This window comes from Poecilia formosa, unplaced genomic scaffold, assembly GCF_000485575.1.
Source record: "Poecilia formosa unplaced genomic scaffold, Poecilia_formosa-5.1.2 Scaffold540, whole genome shotgun sequence".
NCBI lineage: Eukaryota > Metazoa > Chordata > Actinopteri > Cyprinodontiformes > Poeciliidae > Poecilia > Poecilia formosa.
Genome location: NW_006800479.1, coordinates 230,450 through 246,851, shown reverse-complemented (window position 1 = coordinate 246,851; position 16,402 = coordinate 230,450). Strand labels below are relative to the sequence as shown.

The 16,402-nt window shown below is 38.1% G+C and overlaps 1 protein-coding gene across 1 annotated transcript in view; it reads left to right on the top strand.

Moving 5' to 3' along the window:
* The window catches only part of LOC103129379 (netrin-4), a 29,945-nt gene extending 23,306 nt beyond the window's left edge, over positions 1–6,639 (top strand). Inside the window, exons 6-10 of the mRNA XM_007540443.2 lie at positions 1,839–2,052; positions 2,865–2,959; positions 3,206–3,274; positions 4,992–5,165; positions 5,792–6,639. Coding sequence (XP_007540505.1) covers positions 1,839–2,052; positions 2,865–2,959; positions 3,206–3,274; positions 4,992–5,165; positions 5,792–5,931 — 692 coding nt within the window. The 3' untranslated portion in view covers positions 5,932–6,639. The remainder of the gene's footprint in view (positions 1–1,838; positions 2,053–2,864; positions 2,960–3,205; positions 3,275–4,991; positions 5,166–5,791) is intronic.
* The last annotated feature ends 9,763 nt before the right edge of the window (positions 6,640–16,402 follow it).

Here is a 16,402-nt window from a genome sequence, read left to right as displayed (position 1 = left end):
TGGGGAGTGAAAGACCTCAAAAGGTCAGTTAAAAACAGACTGTAACCTACAGATGAACCAGTAACCCCTCAATCCAGCTCTACCTCCATCGTTCTGCTTCTTGTAACCAACAGCCTAAGATCCTTGAATTTCTTAACTTGAGATATAAAGTCATCCACAACTCGGAAAACCATTAGAGTGCCTGACTCTCATCTAGGTTGCTTCACAATTAGTGTACGCAGAAACATGGCTTGAAGACCAACAAGGTAATATAGTCAATTTCAGATGTTGACATTCCCAAAATATATAACCTTCTCTCCATAACACCACAGAAACATGGGGCATCTCTGGAGGAACGAAGACCAAACCAAGCTCCTCTGCTTTTAGAGCATTTGGACATATTTCTGGTTACACAGAAATGACACAGATCACCAAAAAATTACTGCAGCGCCCCAATACTTTGGTAAAGTTTTCTCAAGATCTGCGAAACATATGTGGACTGGACAATTAAATCTCTATGATCCATCAAAAACCAGATTACTGCTAATTTCAAGGTTTGACAGATATCAACTAGGCTCTACCATTGCAAGTTTCTCCCAGAGAACTTGCTAAACTCGGTGGTTGTGGCGCTTGGCAGTCATTCATCCAGCGGCCCGTCGTGTTTTTGAGTTAAAAAATGTTTAAGTTGTCAAGAAATTTGAAAATATCACTTGGTAATTATGTGCGATTGAAAGATTGGAAGAATAACACCTGAACATTAACTATAAAGTTTTAAAAATGCAAACATTTTAAAGAAACTTAAATAAATAAAGCAGTGCTAAGCCTGGTGGGGACACAAGTGAAGCCTGGTGGCCCGCCAGGCTTATAATACATTAGGGGAAACCCTGTATTGTGACCAATAGGAAAATTTAGCTGCAGTAGCCACATTTCAACCCAAAGAGGGAAGCACTAACACTTTTTTTTTAACCAAGCATTGCAGAATTGAGCAGGTTTAAATGAAAAAGTCCCAACTTGCACTGTAAAATAAAGTTAGTACCCCCAAGGACCAATTTATACAGCTTATCTGGAGTTTAGTTACTCTTTAAAAGTAACACGGTTACAACAACCAAACACAAATTTCCCCCAATTTTAGTGCAACAAAAGCCTTCTAGGTTTACAGCAGAAGACCCGTTCCTACCGAGGCAACGACAATCAACTTTTACGGAGAGAAACTGCCTCAGAAACCCGTCTTCATGTCCCTTTCTCCAGGCTACAGATAAGAACAGGTTTATGCAGCAGGCCTGGCATCCTCTATGCTCCCACAAAATCCCAGCACACAGAAGCTTTTCTCAAACTGCCAGTAAAAACCTGAGTGGACGTCACAATGTTGACGTAAAAATATTGCTTTTGGAGTTTGTTTAAAGAACACCATATCACCGCACAATTAGGCGACACGAGGGAAAGAGAGGGAGAGTTGTAATGTTTGTGTAGAGTTTTTGCCCTTGGACAAATGTTGGCTGGTATTTAGGTTTTGGACAGACACTCAGAAAGCTTTTTTCAGTTCGAAGAAAGCAGTTTGTGTTTGTGATGGTTATCATGTCATAAAAAATGAACTACAAACACTTGTTGGATAAGAAAACGATAGAGAGCTTTGTCTCCTACCACACCAGGCAAACAATATTGCAACTGTTGAATGATAAAACGTCTAACTGCTGGTCGTAAATTATTATAATGCGGTCAAAAGACCTTCAGACTTTGTATTTAGCGCCAAGTTGTTGCAAATAAACATATTTTTGTACCATTATAACCATTTTTGCTCTAGATTTAGATTCTGTCATAGTCTTTTCATCAAAATTTATCAAACTTTTCTAATTTTTCAGCATGCAGCTGCCACCCAATGGGCTCCATGCCTTTTCACGTCACCGACGGCTCTCTGTGCGACCCTTCCAACGGAAACTGCATTTGTAAACCTGGCGTCGGCGGAGCGCAGTGTGACAGGTGCATGGTGGGATACTGGGGCTTTCATGAGTATGGCTGTCGCCCATGTGACTGTGCAGGAGACTGCGACCCGTTTACTGGGGACTGCATGTATGGGTAAGTAAAAAAAGACGAAAATCAGCATATTCGTGTGTTAGAATGGTCTAGTCAAAGCCCAGATCTACAATCCAATCAGTGATAAAGCTTTAAATTGATGTTCAGACAATCCAACATGACTGAGCAGACGAATTGCTCAATTTAAATGCTGTGAATGGAAAAACACAATTTAAACAAATTCTACAAAATGTTCTAATAAAAAACCCAGTTAAATATCCAACCAGAATTATAACAGAAGCATGTTGATGGCTACACTGTAAAATGTCCGTATAATTTACTGTGAAATACTGGCAGCAGGGATAACAGCTGTATTCTTTACAGTAACCTTCATGTAATTTAATTTTATTACAGCTTTACTGTAACTATAGCAATTTTACTGTGATTTTGTTAGTCTTATTGTAATCCTATTACAATTTTACTATTGTTGTAGTGAAATATTCAGATTTTGTTACAGTCTTACTGCAACTACTACAATTTTACTGTTATTCTAATACAGTTTTACTGACTTGATCATAATTTTACTGTAATAGAATGAAAGTAAACAATACACATTTAACAGTGTGTGTGGTTCTGGCAGATATTTATCTAAATATTTATATCATATTATATCTTCAACCCATGCAGAAACTTTATGACATAAATTCAAACTTGTTGACCAAATTCTAGTTTTTTAAAGTTGTATCTAACCAAACGCCAGCTGGCATGAAGTAACATTCTCACTTGAACTTTACATTTGGAGATTTTCAGGGCGCTACCACCTAAATTTTCCGGCTGTATAGATTCATTTTTAAATGTGTGATATCCTATTGCAGCTCCGATCTGGAAATATACAGCCTGGATGGAAACTCAAGTGAACCAGTCAGGATCTTCAGCCCACATGAACTATTTTCTGCTCTCCACTACTCAGGTGAGATTCATCCTTTCACAACAGTCCAGTGAATCAGACATGAACATTTACTCCATAGAAGCTTTCAGATAGATGAGAGAATGAAAAATGCTCCTTTTCTCATCAGTGACTCCCTGTAAGCTGCAGCATTTACAGCCACATTCCTCACTGGCAGGACATACGCTGTCCAAGACCTCACAGCAACACGCCACGCATGCAAGTTATTTGATTATGTTACAAATTAGTGCCTGTGTCTGTTCCCTGCAGAAAAGTGCGAGTGCAAAGAGCAAACGCTGACCAACAGTAAACTCTTCTGCACCATGAACTATGCATATGGTAAGAACTCAAGCATCCACCTCTGACCCGTCATCAGGGTCCAAACACAGCCACAAGTTAAATTATTCAATACGCGAATGTAAATTAATGTTAGCGCTGCAGCTGACAATTAATTGGTTAAAAGCCTTAATATTAGGTAAGATGCAAACAAATTCATTCAGTTCAATAAAATAAACATTTTACTGCATAGAATTCAATAATACAGCATTCTTTGGTGAATTCGAAGATAAAATTACAGAAGTTAAGGAGTTTTGAGAAAAACATTTACAAATGTGGTTTCATCTTAAATGCAAAATGTATTTTGTACAGTTTTGACTTAATTATTGCAGTGAATTTGTTTTCTTTTTGCAAATTACCTTTTTTAAGTCTGTATATTCCAGTTAACAATTACTAAATTAGTTGATGATTATTTCTATAATTGATTCATTGTTTTAGCCCTAATTAGGTTTACTGGTAAAAAATACATTTGTTTGGGTGTCTGGAATTACCAAATCACACAAAAACAGCTTAAATGTTCACATAAGGACATTTAGGGTGAGGCAGAACAATTCAGATACCTGGATTGTTTGATTATTTGTTAAGAATACAGAGATTATTGTCCTGAAAGAAGATAGAAAATGTCTGAGATATAACTGGAAGTAACTGGAAATCAATCTACAATCTATCTATAAATGTGAAAGAAGAGAGCAGGAATACCTTCTTTAATAGATATGCCAGTATTTAAGTCTGACAAAGCAGACAAACAAATGCAAGAATGCAAGTTTTAAAGTTTAAATGAATCTCAAAGCACACTGTGCTAAACATCGCAGACTCATCAGCATAGAAGTTAATCAGTCTTAATACATTTGATAACAGATCAGCTCTCTCAACTTTCCACCTGCATCTTTATATATTAGTGATTAGCACATGCAGTAAATTTCAGTATTTTAACTTTACAGACCCGGTTTAATGTAAAAAAAAAATTTATGGTGACTTTTAGTCATTTCCATTCACTACTATTATTATGTTTTACAAAACCAATGTATCTATTACATATTTTAATTTAAAGGGTTCTGGTGGGAGTTATTTAAAGAAACAATATTTCCTATCTGAATGCAGCCAGAATTAGCTATTGAAGTTACATTTTTGTCTCAAATGTTCATTTTCTGAGGTGAATTATAGGAAGAGCGCCTTTAAATCGCTTAAAAACTAAATTATCTTAGTTTATTTTTTTGCCACAAGAGGTGTTAACAATTTCAGTTTAAGTTAAAATTACACATTTTCAATTTATGCCTTCAAAAAATATTCTTTTGTCATTTTGTAACAGCTGCAGCAAGTAGAAGCTACTTTTATTAGATTCCCTCTGATGTGGTAAAACTATGGGTTTTACTGAATTGTTTGTTTTTACAGACATTATTTTATGCTGCTTGTGTTTTCAATTTACTTCACAGTTCCCTTTTATGATGCCAGTTTGCTTTTTAACTTCTAAACTTGAAATGCAGTGATTTATTTTTCAATTGCTTGGTCAAGACCCATAAATTAAATGATCTAGTGTTTAAACTCACACTAGTTTCTACTAACTGTTGTGGTAATATCTTCAAATATTTCATTTAAAGCCATGTATTCCCTTACTTTACTCAAGTTAAGATTGAAATATTTGTTTGAGAAAGCAGAACAGTCCTGACTCTGGAGTTTGTATTTTGCTTTCAGCATCTGTTTTCTCCTTCTTGACCTTCAGTGCTAAAGGTGAAAGTGCTGTCGGCCCACGATAAAGGCTCCCACGCCGAGGTGGAGGCCAAAGTTCAAAAGGTCCTCAGCCACAACACCAAGCTGAAGATACATAGAGGCCAGGTCACGCTTTACCCCGAGTCCTGGACGACGCGGGGCTGCACCTGCCCCATCCTGAACCCAGGTCAGACTCGAGATCCGCAGTTTACAGCAAGATGCAAAAGCACTCATTTAGTTTTTCACAAACTAAAACTGTCAATTCAATGCACTTAATTGGGATTTTTTTTGTGATAAAATGAACATATGCCAGGAAAGTGGAATGAAAACTTTAGATTTAGCTTCTTCAATTGAAAGAATGTGGCGTCCCTCTGATCAACAGTTCTACCCAACTCTAAATAAATACAAAAAGCTGTTTAAAATGATTTCATTAGTTTATTAAAAATGCTTTACGAACTACACTTGGTTGAAAGAGATCTAAAAAAGGAAAGCATCACACCACGATCTAAGAAAAAAAGAAGAAATTCAAGTATAGGAATGATGACCTAGTCAAAGTCTGGACTTTACTCCCATTGAGATGTTTGTTCATTGCTTTAAAAAAAAACCTCCAGTGTGTTTGAATTAAAAAAATTCTGCAAAGAATTGTGGGTAAATTCGCCTGCAATGACATAAAGGAGTCATTTCACATCACTTGATGGTTTCTGCTGCAGAACGGTACAAACAATTATTGGGTTTAAGGAGCAGATACTGTTTACACATGAGGTTGAAAAAATTAAAACTTTTAAAGACTTTTTTAACTGTGTTATCCAACAGGTGTGGAGTACTTAGTGGCGGGTCACTTGGACCGTAAGCAGGGTCAGCTCCTGGTCAACATGAAGAGCTTCGTTAAGCCGTGGAAGGCCAGTTTGGGTCGCAAAGTCCTCACGCTGCTAAAGAAAGACTGCAACTGGTAGACGGAAACGGAGCGGAGAGTTTCTAGTTTCCTGCTTTTGCTGTTGGAGCAGCTTTTGAGGGACTGAACTGCGATGAACGAATCCCTCAATCTCTCTGCTGTTGTCTACCGACAGCATAATACCACTGCTGGAGGTATTTTTATTAAGAAATGTCTCCCTTGCACCTGTGCAAACTTCCTCTTGAGTGATTATGTTCGAGTACAAGTGGATTTCACCAGAAGTGCAGAACTGCTCTTCCTCCTCTGCAGCACTTTAGCCTAAGATGGACCAAGCCAACGCGGATGCACTAAGAAGAAGAGGAGGAGAAGAAGAAGCAGCAGCAGCGCCTGGAGTGGACGTAGTACATCTCCACATCGTGGAGCGACGCCGAGCAAGCCATAAAAACCACGACAGGTGGTTAAATCCTCGCCAGTCCAGGTGTGTCTGTGATGAAATCAGAGCAAATGGAGACCTGAATGTATTTCCCCCCGGCTGAGGCTGAGTGAGGCTCAGTCCAACTCTGACGTTTTAGGTTATAAACCAACTAACGTTTGCATCGCAGCATAATGTGATTCATTTCATATTAATATGCCCTTTTGGACTCAAAATGCTCTTATTCTTTCCTCCTTTATGCCCATGTACAGTATTATTTGTATATATCTCTATAAATATTGTCGCTCACCTCTTTGTTTTTTGTTTATGGTTATATTAAAGGATAAATCCAGCCTATTACAAGTTTGGTCTAACTCTTGTATTTCAGCAGATTAAAAAGCACCTCAATAAACACTTCAGCAGCATAAACTTACAGAAGAAAAAATAAGTTAAAAAACAACTTTCAGTTAAAATGTTTCCATATTTTTATTGTTAAAAGCAACTGTTTTACTATTAGGTCAGTAGATTTTTTATATTTTAAATTTTAGAAATGTATTTATTCATTTATTGGGTTTTAAGTTTATGTCTTGATTGAATAAGATGGTTATTCATGCCTTTCTATGACCTGAACATGATTCTGTAGGGTGGCCAACGTATTTCAAGAGGGAGCCATGGCCACCTCATGCCCCCCATTTGGGGGTGCCACTGTTGGAAGTTGCAAAATGCTAGTTAGAATATCTAACTGAAATAAACTGCTAAAAAATATATTAACAAGTATTTTTGTCTCGTTTCTAGTGCAAATATCTTAGTACATTTGAAATAAGACAAAACTAACTTACAAGAAACTTTTCAGAAAGATATAGAAGCTTTTATATGTAAATAATTCCTTAATGTTAATTTTATAAAGTACTAGTTTCACTGGCAGATTATTTCATTTTTAACACAACTTTTTCCCCATGTTATAAGTGAAATAAACCACTAGTACTAATAAACTAGTACTTTTTCATCATTACTAAGGAATTATTTATTTAAAACAGCTGCTGTATATTTCTGAAAAGTTCCTTGTAAGTTAGTTTTGTCTTATTTCAAGTGAACAAAGATATTTGCTCTAGAAATTAAGTAAAAAATACTTGGATTTTTTGTTTGTGCAGTGTACTAAGAAGTTTGGGGCAAAAGTTAAAATGCAGAAGAAAATCTGACGTAACATATCCGGATTATAATAAGCTGTTCTTGTCAGGGGGAGCTTGTGTTTGTGTGTAGAGCGAAAACCCTCACAGGCCTTGAAATACTTCACATAAATTAGACTAAAATATCCTTATCAACCCATCCTCTCTCTCTCTCTCTCTCACACACACATCTTTTCAGATCCAGTCATCCATCAGTCTCCTGCACAGTCGCACCGCACTGCAAAATGTAAACCATAACAGAGAGCGAGCCCCCGACCGGCACTCTGTTTGGGTTTAGACGGAGAGCTTGTCTTCCGCTCGCGACGTGACGCGTTTGGCCGAAAGGTGCGAACACATTCCTGGCGAGTCGAGCGGCTCTCTGGGTCAAAGGTCATTCACCTGTGTCCACCTCACCAGCCGGATAGCCTCTAGTAGCCATATTTCCTACTTGCTGACCTGTTTAAAGATTTGTGGCAGCGCTGGAGGTTTCTGTAAGCCGTTTCCAGACAGCAGGGTGGAGGGTGAATGAGTGCAAATGGGAAGAGGAATGCTGAAAGAAAAGATTAGAACAAACCTGCTGTATCTGCAGACAACATACGTCCCCCTGCGCACCATCAGTCATGTTGCACAGACATATTTCTGCAGCATGCTACACTTCATGGAATAAGTACACATTTTTACGGGTCAAAATGGAGTAAATTTCTGGAAAAAAAATTATTTTGAGATCAATCTCAGATTTTATAGAAAAACTAGGAAATTTCTGCATTGTAAAGTCAAAAATTTTCAGGTTAATGTCTGAATTTTTTTTTTTAGAAAAAAACCCCCAAAAGTTCTAAACTTCTTAATAACTTTTGAAGTATAAAGACTTTAAGTTTTACTGGGTTGGGACAGTTACCACAATGCCAAGCTGGATAGACCTCACCAATCATGGCAAGAAAAAACCTTCTACTGAAAATACTCAACATCTGGGATGGGTTATAAGAACTGAGCTAAAACATTCAGCAGTAACAGATTATTCAGCTGAAAACATTTAAATGTGGAAAGGAAATCTCTACAATTACACCTTGAAAATCCAAATGCCCAATTCTGAGATATTCTGAAAAATACACCTTTCTAGATTTTTTTATAACAGACTAAAGGTCTTTCTAAAACGATAAATGGTGTTTTTTTTTTCCCCAAACAATGTTTTTATTATTACCACATAATTTTTAATACATTCTCATATGAACCTCCAGATCAGTTCATGAGTAAACAGCAGTAGTTTAAATATTTGTCTTCAATCAATTAAATACACTACAAAATGCTCCCAACTGTGTAGATTATTTATTGGGCTGCAACTCATGTTTATTTTAGTAATTAATTGTTCTATCGATTAATCGGTCAAAAAAAATGGTCATTCATTAATGTTTTTTTATACAATATTATAAAAAATGTATTTAAAAAATACTTCAGTCCCTTATCTGAATTTGAAAATAAGCATTTTATTATCTAAAATCCAATAACACAGTATTCCTTCAGGTTACTGCTGATTATATTTAACTAAGAATGCATCTGCAGATAAAAATATGTTTATCCAAACAGTGTAGGGCTGATCTGGTGATTATTTTTGAATTAACTATTTAATAATTGTATAGCAAAATATGCTTCATTTTTACACTTATTTTTTACAGAATTTGAACCAGCTGAAGCTAAAACTATGCCACTAAAGGGACTTTGAGTTAAACATGTCTACTTACAAAGAAGGATTCTTTCCATCTTAAATGCAAAATATATATTTTTTTTAGTACAGTTTTGGATTAATTACCTCTGAGTGAGATTTTTTTTCAGGAAATTTAATTTTTGAGTCTGTATGCTCCAATTAACAATTAATGGATTACTAAATTAGTTGTTTAATAATCAATTAATCACGATTAATCGTCTCAGCCCTAATAACTGTTTTTGTTCACATGAGAAAGAAAAGGTTTTAAATAAAAGGTTCACAGAAAATGAACTGTTTTCTGTTTTGCTTAAAGGCATCATTAATCATTTTCTGACATTTATCCAGTGACTCCTGGATTCAACACAGAAAATCTTCAAAGAACTAGCAGCAGTTATTCACTGAAAGCGTTAAATCTGGAGTTTAAAAACACAGAGGAGTTCTTCCATGAGCAGAGTACCTGAAATGTCCCTCTGTGTTCTGGGGAGACCTTTGGATCAGACCGAAGGAGGTGTTTGTGGGAACCGGCCTTGAGGCGCAGACACAACAGGCCGCCGCAAACACACATTCAAGCACAGACCTCCTCTCTCACTCCCTCATGCTCGCTCGCCCATTGTCCCAGGATTGACTGGCCATTCTCAGCCTGTGATGGAGATGTCCAGCGGGGGGTTGCCTGCTGTGGGAACCCGGTTGATGAATGAGTGTTGGCATGCTAGCGTTCTCCTCTGGCATAGTTCGCGCCAGTATAGTTTTTGTGTTATTGTAGAAACGGCGAATGCATGCATGTGTGCACGCCTGTATGAACACAATGCCTCGCTTGTGTTGCTATAGAATGGAGTTATGGCCTTTGTCCCGGCAGCATTCTTGTGTTGCGGTTGGCTCTGGCGTGCGTGGCAGCTCCTGGAGGCCGGGGGACAATAACCTCCCCCACCTCCCCGTCCCCTCACAGCCAGCCACAATGCACCGAGACAGACGCCCCGAAACTGGCAGCAAACAGCATCCAGGATGTAAGAAGCGACAGGTAGAAAAAAACACAGACGAACCTGGAATCTTTTCACATCATTCCAGGTTAGAAACCTCCATTTCCTGTAATTACATCATCAAGTCCTTTGCAGGACGTCCAGTTCTTTACAAAATAGATGAAGCTCAGTCAGCTTTCGGCTTTCAGGCTCTTTAAGTTTAAGATTAGTACTTTGAGTAGGCCCTTGTGTGCTCTGATCAGGCTGAAATCTGGGCGTAATGATNTGTTTATTTTAGTAATTAATTGTTCTATCGATTAATCGGTCAAAAAAAATGGTCATTCATTAATGTTTTTTTATACAATATTATAAAAAATGTATTTAAAAAATACTTCAGTCCCTTTTATGAATTTGAAAATAAGCATTTTATTATCTAAAATCCAATAACACAGTATTCCTTCAGGTTACTGCTGATTATATTTAACTAAGGATGCATCTGCAGATAAAAATATGTTTATCCAAACAGTGTAGGGCTGATCTGGTGATTATTTTTGGATTAACTATTTAATAATTGTATAGCAAAATATGCTTCATTTTTACACTTATTTATTTTTTACAGAATTTGAACCAGGTGAAGCTAAGACTATGCCACTAAAGGGACTTTGAGTTAAACATGTCTACTTACAAAGAAGGATTCTTTCCATCTTAAATGCAAAATATGTATTTTTTTTAGTACAGTTTTGGATTAATTACCTCTATGAGTGAGATTATTTTTCAGGAAATTTAATTTTTGAGTCTGTATGCTCCAATTAACAATTAATGGATTACTAAATTAGTTGTTTAATAATCAATTAATCACGATTAATCGTCTCAGCCCTAATAACTGTTTTTGTTCACATGAGAAAGAAAAGGTTTTAAATAAAAGGTTCACAGAAAAAGAAGTGTTTTCTGTTTTGCTTAAAGGCATCATTAATCATTTTCTGACATTTATCCAGTGACTCCTGGATTCAACACAGAAAATCTTCAAAGAACTAGCAGCAGTTATTCACTGAAAGCGTTAAATCTGGAGTTTAAAAACACAGAGGAGTTCTTCCATGAGCAGAGTACCTGAAATGTCCCTCTGTGTTCTGGGGAGACCTTTGGATCAGACCGAAGGAGGTGTTTGTGGGAACCGGCCTTGAGGCGCAGACACAACAGGCCGCCGCAAACACACATTCAAGCACAGACCTCCTCTCTCACTCCCTCGTGCTCGCTCGCCCATTGTCCCAGGATTGACTGGCCATTCTCAGCCTGTGATGGAGATGTCCAGCGGGGGGTTGCCTGCTGTGGGAACCCGGTTGATGAATGAGTGTTTGGCATGCTAGCGTTCTCCTCTGGCATAGTTCGCGCCAGTATAGTTTTTGTGTTATTGTAGAAACGGCGAATGCATGCATGTGTGCACGCCTGTATGAACACAATGCCTCGCTTGTGTTGCTATAGAATGGAGTTATGGCCTTTGTCCCGGCAGCATTCTTGTGTTGCGGTTGGCTCTGGCGTGCGTGGCAGCTCCTGGAGGCCGGGGGACAATAACCTCCCCCACCTCCCCGTCCCCTCACAGCCAGCCACAATGCACCGAGACAGACGCCCCGAAACTGGCAGCAAACAGCATCCAGGATGTAAGAAGCGACAGGTAGAAAAAAACACAGACGAACCTGGAATCTTTTCACATCATTCCAGGTTAGAAACCTCCATTTCCTGTAATTACATCATCAAGTCCTTTGCAGGACATCCAGTTCTTTACAAAATAGATGAAGCTCAGTCAGCTTTCGGCTTTCAGGCTCTTTAAGTTTAAGATTAGTACTTTGAATAGGCCCTTGTGTGCTCTGATCAGGCTGAAATCTGGGCGTAATGATTGCTTCATGTCCTGAACCTTCAGAGACGCATAAAGACGATTGCAAAGTCGGCCTTTTATCACCTGAAGAACATATTCAGGATTAAAGGACAAATGTTGCAGAGCAAATCTGGAGAAACTCATCCATGCGCTTATCTTTAGTTGCTACAGAGTCGCAGTGATCAAAGTACAAAGTATAAATGGAAAAATGAATTATGAATTTAGGGCAGATATTTGTACAGTGATCAGAGAAGAAAGGACAGAATGATGGACAAAAACAGATGGATGGTGGGAAAATAGAGAATTGATACATGGAATTAGAGTTTGTTGGTTGGATGGATGGATGGAGGGATGGACGGTTGGATGGATGAACGCTTGGTTGGATAGATGGATGTTCTCCTACCAGCATTCCTCTAAACTTTCAGTTCAGGTTTATTTACTGAACTAATTTTCTCATTGGTTCAGTAAATAAATATTTTTCTCCTCTGGAGGTTTCAGGTTATAAACTTCACTCAGAAATGGAAAGTTAAAAACATTGACCCGATAATTAACCTTCCAGCACATTAAACATCTGAACACTTCCCACCATGAGCTTCTGGAGCCAGAATCAGAGCTCTGGAAGCAGAAAATACACCAAGACTGGATTTATTCTCCTTCCTATACGTGTGCTGGATCAGGGAGTCATGTGGTCAGAATTACCCCGTCAGTCGTGATTCATTTACAGAGGAAATGAGAAGATTTATGCATCGGAAACCGAGTCAGTGAATCGAGTTAAGGAAAAATATTCCCCAGAAACCATCACAGCTCGCTGGCTTCACATTAAAAACACTTGAGGAATGTTGAAAGAGCAAGCCCGAACAGGGATGGGGATCAAAACACAACTGCTGATCATTTTTACATACGTGACAAAACAAGATCTCGATGTCGTCGGTTTATTCAGACCAAAAAAGAATTATAATAATAGACGAGAAGTCATGCATCCAACGCCAACATCCAGCCTGAGTGCGCGGAGCGAGGGGAGGACATTTTTACAGGAGGCGTGTTTGTTTACAGGCTCTGCAGCATTTCCTCTGGCTTCACCTGCACCTGTGTTTTAGCCCCCCACAAAACCAGCGGCGTATCCAGCTGCGCTAACACCACCGTGAAACCACCGGAATGGCTTCCTTTCTCTGGAAGTACCAGCCCAGCGAAACATGAAAACATGTTGCCTGTTTCACACATGTGGGCGTGCTTTTATTTTTATCTTTATGAGGTCCAGGTGTCTGGGAGAAATGGTGCGCACCGAGCGTTCCCCGTCTTTCAATGCACATCGCTGTTGTTCAGACATCCGAGTGGAAAAGATGAGGACAACCTACAGCAACCTGCGTGTTTTCTAACATACTTGGATCAACTGGTGTGCATTATCCACACCAGTCGGATAATGGTGTGGGGAATGCATCAGTGTTGATGTATTTCTCATTAACACTGAGAAATGGAAGTAAAACAGAGAAATGTCTAAAAATCAGATTGATGTATAGCATCAGGTGCACATTTTGAAACCTTTGACCTTTAGTTTTGTGTTCTCCTGACTGCTGAAGTGAAAGTGAACGCCATCTTGAATGTTCAAAAAAAAAAAAATTGAACTGGTTTATAAATCTTTCAGAAGTTTCAGAAAATTTACAAGTGGAGAAGATTCAGACCAACTGCACTGCAAAACATGAAAATCTTACAAAGTGTTTTTGTTTATTTTCTAGTGCACATATTTTAGTGCACTTTAAATTAGACTACATTGACTTACAGGTACCATTTTTAGCAAGATGCAGGAGCTTCTTTTCAGTCAATAATTTATTAGCGTATTTCACATTTATACATTTCTTTTAAGTGAAAGGATCTGCTATTGGGATTAGCACTTTTTTATCAATGCTAAGGAAATATCTACTTGTAAGTTCTGTTTGTAAGTTAGTTTCGTCTTATTTCAAGTGTGCTAAAATGTTTGGATTAGAAACTAGACAAAACTGTCTTTTTGCAGTGCGTTAACCTTTAAAGCGGACCGCAAGATGCTATAAGAAGTCTCCAAATCAACAAAATATTGCCACGTTGCAGATTCAGTTCTGCCTCAGCTTTCTTTTTATTGTTTTTGAACACATTTTTCCCTCAATCCCTCTCTGATACCCAGAATAATTCATGTTGGTTTTTATGATCATCTGCTGCAGCAAAGCATCCCAAACCATCACACTTCCTCCTCCATGCTCCACTGTTACATGAAGCTCTTTTCCTGATATACTGTCCAAATATTTTTATTTTTGACTCATCTGTCATTATTCCAGACGTTCTAGGTTGTGTAATCCATGTTATGATTTTGCAGGCATGGTTTTGGAGACTTCTTTTTGCGTTTGCAGCCTGCTTTAAAGGTAAACTTGCATAGAGATCTGGGAATATAGGGAGTTTTTTTTCTGCATAGCAAAATAGCTGATTTCCTTTATTTCTTTTTTCAGATCTGTAACCAGAAAGCTTTTTGGATCTTACCATGAAGTTTAGTCACTTCAACTGCCAAGAGCACACCACCCTCTAAATGTCAGGGGTTTAAGTGATGCCATTTCAAGGGGGAATAAACATTGGGGTGTTTTAATCTATTACTAACAAGAAATGCATATTTATTGAATTTAACAGAAACGCCTTGGTTTGCATTGTGAAATGCAATATGGATGTTATCCATCCATATCTTCAAGTACGTTTGGCATTAAGGTGTGACTGGAAATCTCCACCAGCTCATGGGAAAATCTACATTCGACTTTATCATTTCTGCTGTTTGGTGCTGAAAATATTGAGTACAGCAGGTTTTCTCAGCCTGCTAACTGAAAACAAGGTTTCCTGAGAAAATCGTGACACTGAATGAGATTAGATGTTCAGTAAAGGCAAAGCAGGCGAACCACAACAAGGAGTAGAAATCTGGTCATCGCGCCAGTAATAAAAATCCTATTAAATATTAACGCTAAATTACTTAATGTGCTTCATCTCACAAGATCTTTAGTAGTTAAATAATAGCGAATAAAGTGTTTATGAGGAGGGTGCATAAAACGAACACGCGAGGGAACGAGGGTTTGCGTGTGCGGACATGAAAGCAGTTATTGCCCGGAGACATTAAGGGAGAAAAAACATTAGAGATGATTCACAGGCGTTGCATGGTACATCAACACATACCTCTTTCTCCAAGTCACAAACGCTCCTTAATCTGCACTCTCCCCCCTTCTCACAAGAGGATTTAACAAGGTTTGAATGGATCAGTTCCCCACTAATCAGAACATGAGAGGGATTCCTCACATGCAATCAGGGAGCATGTGTTGAGATGAAAAGCACGAGCCTTCAAGCAAACTTTCCTGGATGAAACCTAACTCCTGCCTTTGAGCCTCTGCAGAAATACGCACAGAAAGATTTAATATATTTATGCACAGTTATTGTGTGGTTATTGCACTGTTTCCTGCAATCACAGATGATGTAATGATGTTTTCTTTGCCCTGATGGGATCTAGATGGTGACTACCACCATGCAGCCCCCATTAGCCAGCATGAAGCTCTGCACCTGCATCCTACAGTAGCTCAGAGACTCTAAAGGTGCACAAACAGGAACACAAGCCAACAGATAATAAATACACATGTTACGTCCTGGAAAGTGGCATCACTGTGTTACCTGAAACAGATTTTAATAAAAATGTCTTTCAATTGTTTCAATGATGTCAGGCTTTTACTGTAAAAAAAAGAGAAAAAACTCAAAGGATGGACCAGAGTTATGTCGACTTTTCCAGACTTGGATGTTCAAAGTCCATATTTGTCCATCGTCTTTATCCAACACCAAGATCTGGAGAATCCAGGCTCTGGATTGAATTGTAAATAACAAACTTATGTTCTTTACTTCCAGCTAAAGGTCCAGTTTTTCCGATTTCACACCAAAAAAATTTGGAGCTTGGCAGGTAAAAATGTCTGGTTTAACAGAAAACTAGCCAAAACAAAGAATTGCATTTGTTTTACAGACTTGCTTAACTCAGGGTTTGACACAATTCAAAATTATGGCAACAGCTCCCTCTAGCGATTAAAGTTGGTTACATCTGTTGTGTCAGTAAGAGTTGTGATTTTTGATAAGCGCATATTAAATGTAGAGTAATAAACACGCAATAGAGGATATATAACACGTATCTACCTGTGGTGATATTCTTCTCTTTTGTAAATGAATTCCTCTGAAATTATTTAATAAAAATAATCATTTTAATAAATCCAAATTTGGTGTTTAATAAATTCATCAAGATACGTAAGAATATTTTAAAGCTGTCAAACTGAAGAAAGCAAATGAAAAGGTGAATGTGACGCACACGTTTGGTTGTAAATGATAACTAATTAGCAACCAGCAAACCAGCAACAATATAAACAACAACAAAAACGTCACGTCTCGTGGACGC